We start from the raw sequence: 10,314 nt of genomic DNA, 5'->3' as shown, positions 1-10,314 counted from the left end.
GATGACTGGCGTGGCAGGTGAGAGTAGGACACCAAAACTCAGGACAATCCTATAAAAAAAATTCTCTCGGACTTATGGCATGCTGGAACTGGGTGCTTAATCTGCATTCCTTGCCTGAAAGCAAAAGTTTTCCAAAAAAAGTTTTAATTGGTGGGTATTTTTCCAAGCCTCATCCCAACCAAGTCCCCTGAGAGCTTTGCCTCTGTGCCCTACAGCCTCCTCCAGTTGCTATTGTGTCACTCCAGGAAAGAATGAATTGAGAGTAGATGGGTGCATGGGTCCTTGTAGAAACTGAGAAATGTTGTACAATCTAGGAATTGTACAACACCCACTTGCCTGGTAACAAACTGACTCACAGAGCACCAGTGGGGCATTACAGGAAAGCCTCTCACCAGATTCATAGCAGGAATCAGAGACACTAAATTAACACGCATGGCTGCAAGCATAACATACGCCTTCAACAAGGCCAGTCTCACTATGAAGCAATATATAAGAACTTTGCTTCAGGCAGCTTGTTCAAAGGGGGCACTAATTTCTCAGTTTCCATTTCATTGCAGAAACATGTCCCAGTCTTCTAGAACACGGCATCATTTTTTATTACTGTTTTCATTTTATGCTTCAAGTAGAAAAAAATGTTCCAAGATTCCTACCATGGCAAACAGCAAAGGTTCATTTTTTTAAAAAGTGGAAGAAATCCTGTTAAGGACTAACTTTCATTGGGCATGTATTGTTTTAAAACATAGCTTAATTATTTACTATAGATTTAATTCATTTAGTAACCGGTGGGGTCCAGAAGAAGAGCCTTGTCTTAAGTTGCACCTGCCTTTTGGAACATCTTATTCCCCTCTTCCCCCCCCCCCCCGCAGTGAAGTCGTTTTCAACCCTCCTTAATTTCCGTTATACAGTTAACTGGGGCTCCACATTGGGGATGCTTGATAGATTAACAATAAGTATCACCTCCTCCCCTTCTCATCATACTCCCTCCATCCCCATCATTTTAACTAGGTTGATTTTTTAATAATATTGTATTAATAATAATAATAATAATAATAATAATAATAATAATAATAATAATAATAATAATAATAGTAAAGCTGGAAGGGATCTTGGAGGTCATCTAGTCCAACCCCCTGCTATATTATTAGGTTTTATACAGTTTATACAATTTTATCAAATAAATAAATAATTAAATAAATAAATAATTAAATAAATAAATAATTAAATATTTTCAGGTTGATTTCATAGAATGGAATAAAACACATAATAAAATCCAAAATCTGAGAACAACAAAAATACAAGAAATGCAATCAAAATAGATAAAAGCAAAATGGCTAACCTAATGTGGGACATAGGCTTTTTTTTTTTTTTTTTAGCGTTCAGTGTTTTATTTTGAGGTGGTTTATGTAGGAGACTTTGGGCTGAGTAATTTCAAATATAATCATAAAAGTAAGAAAAATAAAAAGGTTAAACAATTTTAATCTGAATATAATGTATGCTTTATCTATTGTCATTACAATTGTTGTCCTCAACATTTTGTCTGGTCCTTTGTGCTTATCTTTGTACTTGTTTGATATTCTTTTTAGAGTGGGGTGTTTTTATTTTGATGTAATTCTACTTGTTTAGTATGAGTGTACACCAAGAAGAACTTATATTATTGGGCAGTGTAAAAGTATAAATAAATAAATAAATAAATAAATAAATAAATAAATAAATAAATAAATAAATAAATAAATAAATAAATAAATAAGGCAGCTGCAGTAGTGGAAAAGGTCTTCATGTTGTGTAGATCTTGGGTGGTGGCTGTTGTGCAAAGCTCATTCTCATACGTGGAGACCTAGTAGACCCTTTAACAGTCATTTTGGGAAACATTCCTTCTGATCAGCCACATAGATTAATAGAAGATTAAAGCAAGATGAAGCACAATTGGTCTGAGATAAGGTATTAACCTACCCTAATCTTAGTATGAGGGCCACCTGAAGATATTTTTGCTCTTATTTCTTCAGATAGTAAGTCCCTCAATTTAAAATAAAAGCTAAAATGATAATCCTTTTGTTAAAATGGTGCCCAATTTGTCTGCTGTCAAGGAAGGATGAAGGTTATTTATGATTCCATCACAAGACTGTTTTCCATGCACTCCAGGATGTTCAGGCAAGCATTGCCATTTGTCTCAAACTGCCAGTGCTCCCTGACTAATACACTTTCAGCCTCAGGATAATCACACAATATATATATTTTTTAAAGCCCATGGGCAGCTTTGCTACTGCTAAAACTGCTAAGACTGTCTTAGTTTCAGAGAGACTAACACGTTTAACCATTTCAATGGGAATTGCTCCAATGTACGCTGATGAAAAGCAACTTTCCCGAGTGTAGTGTTGCCCTTGTTGAGACAGGGTGGGTTTTCTGTGGTTTTCTTGGTTTCTTTGATTCGGTGCCTAATGCAGGCTATGGATAAAGAAGCAACTCATCTCTAAACCCAGGGATTTAGAGTAGGATTTTTAGAAGGCCTCGTGAACAGCCCTGCACTCTCTAATCCGAGGAGCAGGTTGATACCTGCACGTTTCATGTAAACATTGTCAGCTACGGTGATTTTGCATTGTGGTTGGGTTCCAAACATGCCCGTGAACTAAAATGTTTATTGCAGAAGAGGAGCTTGTAAAAAAATATCTTTGGGAAAATAGAACTTGAACCACTGAGAGCATCAATCATTCACTAGAACCAGACTGTTGGGGCACTACCATGAAGAAAAACAGCCGTCTATCTTACTGTTTGATAATAGATTGGTTTACAAAAGAGTCTAAAAGTAATCAGAGGAAAAAGGCCCCCAGTTCCAATAAGGAGATGCCAATGGCTACTTAAGCCTCAATCCCAGTATTCCCAGTACCAGGGAAGGGGTTAAATGAGACAATGAGAGAGTGGCAGCAATGTAATTATAAGCTAGTGCTGATTCTGGAGTAAAATAAATCCTAAGGACCTACTGGCAACTATTTGCTCTCCACATAACATAACTCATCAAGTCAAAGAAAATCAACTTGAAATACATTGTTGTAAGTGCAGGCAGATGATGAAGCTTGTCATAGTGAAAATCATACAGTTCCAGGTCTGTTTAAGAACTTTTATGCAGAGAGAGGCACACTTATAAGTTCTGAACATCTTGTTCACATGAGATTCTCCCATGACCAGCACCTGAAACAGTTTGATAAAAGTTCAAACCCTGCTCCGCATAGCAAGAATATTTAACAAGTAACATGATCGTGTTAAAATGCCTGAATTTCTCAATATATAGTTAGAGAAAGTACAATAACATGAAGCTTTTGGGAAGTAAAACTAGAAGTCCAAATAAAAGTCTAAAGATCAGTAAAGCAGCAACAGTTAGAAAGAAGAAATTGTGACTTACAAAATTTTTAAATTGTAGAGGCCAGAAAATGCTCCTTCTGGAATTTTAGAGAGTTGGTTTCCAGATAGGCGCCTGTAATAAACAGAACAAACAAGGTCAAGATAATACAGCCGAATGTTTAACAGTGTCTTTTGTTAGGCAATATAATGATAGCTTGGAGTGAAATGCCTTCCTATACTTTTCAGCAAGATAGAGTCATTACGAGGGGAACCAGAGGTCATTATAGAAGGAAGGATTTTCTGTATAATAAAAGCTGCTTTCCTTCCTTCCTTCCTTCCTTCCTTCCTTCCTTCCTTCCTTCCTTCCTTCCTTCCTTCCTTCCTTCCTTCCTTCCTTCCTTCCTTCCTCATACAAGTGAGAGAATACTTTTGAATTTATAGTTCAGATCTTATTGCAACAAATGGCGAATCTCTATGATAATATTCTTAAGTTTTGGAAAAGTTTCATTGTCACAAACCATTTTGTTTTCAAAACTACAGACAAGATATTCTTTTAAAAATGTTTTATTGATTTTTAAGAATTACAATCTTTAGTGCTTAGTAAACAACATGTCTGGGTTCAGATATTTAACATTAACTTCTTCAATATAAATCTGTTCAGTACTACACAATCCAGTATTTTTCCCCTGATCCTCCTTTCTTCCCCATATTTTTTCCATTTCCCCCTCATTACACAGTTACAGTTTTTGGAACTGTTGATGTATACAAAGTTAGACATAAGCATCTTCATATTTTAACTAATGTCATACAAATAATAATAATATCAATTTATAAATCAATAATATCAATTCATAAATCAATATCCTGTTTTTCGTGGTCTTATTAAGATTTGATTTCCCATCAGTATTTGAAATAATCTTTGTCAGTTATAATTTTTGCAATATTAATTACATTTATATAGCTAAAAGTTTTATTCATACCAATCCTCCTCTTATTTTCATATTTGCAGACAAGATATTCTTTTAGATGGTTTATTAAGGAAATCATCCATCTTTAGACTCAATGTTTAGGACCAACATTAGGGCAAGGTTGATCACTTTTAAGATGTCCCTTAGAAATGATTTTTTGGGTCAAGTGAGTCAAGTGAGTCTCTTGCATTCATTTATATTTACACACTTTCTGGATTCCCCCAAAGACAATTACAAATGTGTTACCCTGGTCACCCTATTCCTGCATACAAAAATATAAATCCTATTTGTTATATAGATTTCTATTCTTCTCTAGAGTTTAGAGAAATTGTGTCTATAATAGTGTTGAGCATAAGATTTTCTTTTTAAAACAAAAAAGCAGACTATAACCCATGAACTTTTGTAGAACATTATCAATTAAAATATGGTGAATTTTTAAGAGGGCAACTCATTAAAATTGCTGCATTTTATTTAATTTCTCTATCCTGAAAGAGTCAATGTTCTGATAAAAAAAAATTGGAAACACAGAAGCTGTGTCCAAATTGGTGCTTATTGCACTTCATTTTTGTGATTTACCTATATTTGTATTTATTCTTGTACATACATATATGTGTGCCCCTTCTTCCCAAAATTGGGGATTAGATTTTTTTAATGATAATGTTGTATCTGTTTTACCAATTTGATTCAGTGGACAAATAAGTTTAATGGATGAGAGATTTTTAAAAATTGGTTACAATGAATTTAAGTTTTAGGAATAAGAGGTACTTTACATTTAACTTCTTCAACAGGCATTGAAAAAAATGAGCTGTGTGGATACAACACATGGATACAATGGTAGAAATTCTACATTTTAAACAATTCAGTGAGCACTCCTATGGGGAAGAACTAGAATAATAGCTGAGAAGAAATATTTGAAACCCTCACCCTATGCCTGATGGGAAGCCGGGTAGCAGTGCAGGAAATTCTATCATTGTCTGGTATAGATATTGGAAGAATGGAAAATTTGCTATTTTATAAAGGAAATTACCAATTAGGAAATGGAATGTGACACCTGTAAATAGCATTCGTAGCAGCACATAAGCATATGCTTGCCTATATATATGAAGATATCTCAGGAGTCAAGCTATTCTCCAAAGCACCTGAAGGCAGGACAAGTAGCAATAGATGGAAATTAATCAAAGAGAGAAGCAACCTAGAACTAAGAAATTTCCTGACAGTTAGAACATTTAATCAGTGGAACAACCTGCCTCCAGAAGTTATAAATGCTCCCAAACTGGAAGTTTTTAAGAAGAGACTGGACAGCCATTTGTCTGAAATGGTATAGGGTTTCCTGGACTAGAAGACCTACAAGGTCCCTTCCAACTATATTATTATTATTATTATTATTATTATTATTATTATTATTATTATTATTATTATTATTATTATTGTTGTTGTTGTTGTTGTTGTTGTTGTTGTTGTTGTTGTTGTTGTTGATGATGATGATGATGATGATGATGATGTTAGAAAACAAGATGGACAATTTTTCACAAAAATGCTTCTTATTTACAAAAGTAACTATAAGCAGAAACACCCCAGGAAATGATATTTAAATGTATATTATATACATAAAGAGAAAACAGGGAAGTTCAGTTTTCAAGGAGGTCTCCTTTAACAGGAAGAGAACACCATTTGAATCATGAGGGAATAATTTCATATATAATGAATTATACAAAGAATGGTTGTTGCTCTTTTAGTCTCTAGCACGGTAATTCCCAATCTTAGCAACTTAGCTAACTTTAAGATGTGTGGACTTCAACTCCCAGAACTCCAGTTAGCTTGAGATGTGTGCTTTATGTATATGCCTGAAACACAAGCCAACAAAATGGAGCAGATATGCCAATGAAGCTGTCAACACTAGTTTCCGTTCCCTATCATGAATCACTGACTGTTTAGCCTTGTATATTTTGGCACAGCAGTATTCTTTGCTCCTGCTGACACCCCTGTTGCATTTCCAGTCCTTCTTGTCAATCAGCAAAATCTTCATCTGTCTAATTCTTAAGTCTCTTTGCTACTTACAATATTCTAACAAACTTCCTTTGGGCTGATGTTTCTAATTAGATGGGGAATCATACTGGATAAAATTATATTTCTTTTGATATAAGAAACAAATGGACTTTTACAGTTCAGGACTACTATCAGCTTTCAGGGTCTCCACTTTTCTTTATGTGTTTGCCTCATTAGCCTGAAGTCCCATTGACCTCAGTGAGGCTTAGTCACAAATAGGCATGCCCTGGATATTATGCCACCTTTTCTATGATCAGCTTTCTAAAGAATCTGTGTAAAGTATCTGTGACATACAGCATCACAAAACCTCCTAAGAACAATGGACACAATATGGGTTTTCCACATGAAAATATTAAGAAGAAACTCTTAATTCTTCAATTACAGCCAGCTGGATGGTGAAGAATATCCATAATATTAACCATCATTTGTTGAATTGGCCATAATGACAAATCATAATGGATAGCTTTGCACATCACTGTAAGTCAAAACCAAAGAACTTTATCGATTAATAGTTAAGTGTGAGTCCAAACAACATTAGAATAGTAACTGGATTGGTTTCTTCCTCCAAACTGGCACCCTGCAGTGCCACATTGGGCCACCACTATTCCCATCACTTGGTGCCACTCCATGTCAAGATGCATTTGTGTACTATACAACTTGCACATCTGCTTGCAGTAATCCTGTGCAAGCTCCTGGCACTGAAAGTACTGTTTTAAGTCATACCTGCTGGTACAGTCTTTATTTACTTGCGCCTTTTAGACTGAGGAGGTTATTCTATCCTCAGTACATAATCATTCAAGTAATTTATGCATTTTCACTACAAGCTATAAATAGTAGCTTTCTTCAGTATCCTGATTTATAGATTAGAAAAGCAATTTTTACTGTGTACACTATCTTCTCTTGTCTTACTCTAAGACAACTCTTATAGCTGAAGATCAGACTTACCATACACTAGATGGCAACAAAGAATTAGGGTTGTAAGTATTTCTTTGCTACCATCTGATGGTAGTCTTAGATTTTGCACGTTCTGGAAGACCTAATGATCAGGGATCTCAACATATTGCTAGGACAAGATTGCAGATGTTCATTTTCATAACTGCATATACTGAAATTTCTATTTACCCTAAATAGGAATTAATAGTGAATCCATTATGAATTATCATTAAACATGCCAGTTTTTAATGCATGTGTTTAACCAGTGATTAACTAAATATTGTGACCAGTTAGACGAATCAACTCAAGATCAGTCTCATCATAACTTCTTTTCATTCTTTTGAAAGAGTTAGAAATGGTTCAAATGGTGCTTTGTTATTTAATAAACAATGTTGTGATGATCTGCCTGAATTTACCACAACAAATTAATGCTATGATTAAGGTCCTTAATTTCAAACACTGCCTTTTAACAAAATCAATTGTCAGTTTTGCTACAAATAATGACATTTTGAAACTCTTGATAAGTGACAAGAAATTACATCTACATGTATTTCTGTAAAACTAGAATTAATATTTCTGTCATTTTCATGGCTTATAACCTATGATTTATGAATTACAATGCCTGCTTTAGCCAAAGAGCAAACTGCATTTAATGGTTTTTCACAAATTCAAATTATATATTACTCCATGTTCACATTGTCTAAATAAAAGTCAATATCATGTTTTTTGTTTTGTTTTATATTTGCATTGTCCCTGTTTTGCAAGATCATATATGAGATATGGCAATCAGAATGTACACACAATATTCGCAAGATGGCTGGGGAATTCTGGGAGTTGGAGTCCACAAATCTTAAAACTGTCAAGGTTGGATGTCCCTGCTGTAAATATGTGGAAAAGTTCTACCCTTATGCAGATAAGTTAAAAAAAAAAAAAAAGGGAGGGAAACTTTAAAGAAACCATGAAGTAGCTTCAAGATGAGATTATATGAGCGGCATAACATTTGCTACAGAAACAAGTACTGAGTGTCAGGAAGGTTTTTACCACCTAAATAATAATGCAATAATTTACTGAGTTGTTATTATGTATGTGTGTGTGTGTGTGTTTTTTTTTTTACTGCTGTGAACAGTATGAGTGGTCTCGAGATTTTTCTGTCTCACATTCAAATATAACTTGTTCAGTTTTGGGTATTATTTAGAGAACCTTTTAAAAGATGTCAAGGCAATATATGTTTAATTATACTTACAGTTCTTCCAGAAAATGTAAGTGATGGAAATCTCCAGGCAGCAATTCACTGATGTTGTTCATGTTTAGATCACTGAGAAATATAAAATAAAAAAAAAGAATTTGGAACAGTTGTAGTGTAAGCCACAACCTAGTTAAACTTTGAGAGCCAGCTTGGGATAGTGGTTAAGACATCTGGCTAAAAACTGAGAGACTATAAGTTCTAGTTCTGCTTTGGGCACGGAGCCAGATTCTCTCCCTCTCTCCCCCCCCCCCCCCCGTCTCCTGTGAAGGAGGCAATGGCAAACCACTTCTAAAAAAACCTTGCCAAGAAAACTGCAAGTAGTCACCAGGAATCAACATTGACCTGAAGACACACAAAAAAAGGAAAAAGAAAAAAGTTAAACTCTTTGATCTTATATAGGATTCTCATAGTATTAAAAAATTATCCCTAGTTTGGGCTCTACTTATTAATCTGAATACAAGCTGGCTTCACATACCATGTGAAGTCACAAATGTGTAATCCAGAGCTTGTTGAATAAGAGAAATTCTACCAATTGGAATAAGCTACAGTAGCCTGGTACATACCTAAACTGAAGCCATGATTTCTAGAGCCATTGTACATTGTTATTTTTGGCTATTTCCATGCTTTACAGGCTCTCAAACTAAAGGAATTCTGTTTTGTCATTTTAAAAATGTTATTATAAAATTAACTTGAAGGTTTTGAGCAGTAAGATAGGATATGAATGCTGAAACTAAATAAAACTAAAATATTTGTTATCTTCAAGAAATCCCCATTAATCATTTAACCTGGAAATAATTTCCTTACATTTTCTGTACATGGATACAACCCCTTCAGGAACTACACATTTTAATCTGAGCTTCTAAATAAATACTACATCAAATGCTTGTTTTGTTTCATAGAACATTTGACTGTTGTAAAACAGTCCATATTGTACCATTCACAAAAACCTTTGACTTAGTGTGAGGCAAAAAAGGAGCGAAACTTTAAAAATACCATGAAGTAGCTTCAATATGAGATTATATGAGAAGTATATTAAATAATATAATAAAATAAAAATTGATCTCCAGTTCTGTTTATATCATGTATAAAAGTTATGAATAGTGGAACAGGCCTCCAAAAAAAACCCAAAACCTAAGTCTTTATGGTTATTAAGGAGGGCAGCAAGTTCAGGGCTAGATGGACTTCTAGCAGGGCATGGGTGGCCACAGAGAAAGCACAAATTCCCAACTTGTATACACTGGAAAGTAAGACAAAGATCTTGGAAATCTGAATTGTGTGATTCAGAGTTAGAGACCTCATAATCCACTTGTCCCTCAAGGGGCTCCTTAATTCAAGGGCTTTGAAGTCATCCGCCTCTCATAAACACACTGTTTTATCTCTGCTTTTAGTTATAATTACTTTTTTTCTTCTTTGCCAAAAGTACATTCTCTCACTGGTTTGTAAAGTCTTCTGACAGTTTTCAACTTCATATTAAGAAATATATTTTTCTTAGGTTACCAGGAGCTATGCTACAGTTACCTCTCAATGTTCATTTCCTGCATCAAAAGCTATGTTTTTTTTGTAGATGCTTATAAACAAATATAATATTCTAAATAACACACTACAGTCATTTTCACTCATAGCACTTCAGCACACCCACATGCCTAATGTTATTAGTGTGACAATGAAAGGAAAACAGAGCAAGAATTCCAGTCAACATTAGTCGATTTTTTATTTTATTTCTGACTGATTTAAATTTCATATGTGATAATGCCTTCAGAACTGTTCTTAGGGGATAAATTTGAATCT

The 10,314-nt window shown here is 34.4% G+C and overlaps 1 protein-coding gene across 1 annotated transcript in view; it reads right to left on the bottom strand.

Moving 5' to 3' along the window:
- The window catches only part of LGR6 (leucine rich repeat containing G protein-coupled receptor 6), a 128,068-nt gene that overhangs the window by 75,220 nt on the left and 42,534 nt on the right, over window positions 1–10,314 (bottom strand). The window contains exons 2-3 of the mRNA XM_015818304.2: window positions 8,524–8,595; window positions 3,395–3,466 (exon numbers count right to left, since the gene is read on the bottom strand). Coding sequence (XP_015673790.2) covers window positions 3,395–3,466; window positions 8,524–8,595 — 144 coding nt within the window. The remainder of the gene's footprint in view (window positions 1–3,394; window positions 3,467–8,523; window positions 8,596–10,314) is intronic.

This window comes from Protobothrops mucrosquamatus, unplaced genomic scaffold (assembly GCF_001527695.2).
Source record: "Protobothrops mucrosquamatus isolate PMUCROS unplaced genomic scaffold, P.Mucros_1.0 scaffold712, whole genome shotgun sequence".
NCBI classification, from domain to species: domain Eukaryota; kingdom Metazoa; phylum Chordata; class Lepidosauria; order Squamata; family Viperidae; genus Protobothrops; species Protobothrops mucrosquamatus.
The sequence above is the reverse complement of the archived record's forward strand: the minus strand, read 5'-3'. Positions and strand labels throughout refer to the sequence as shown.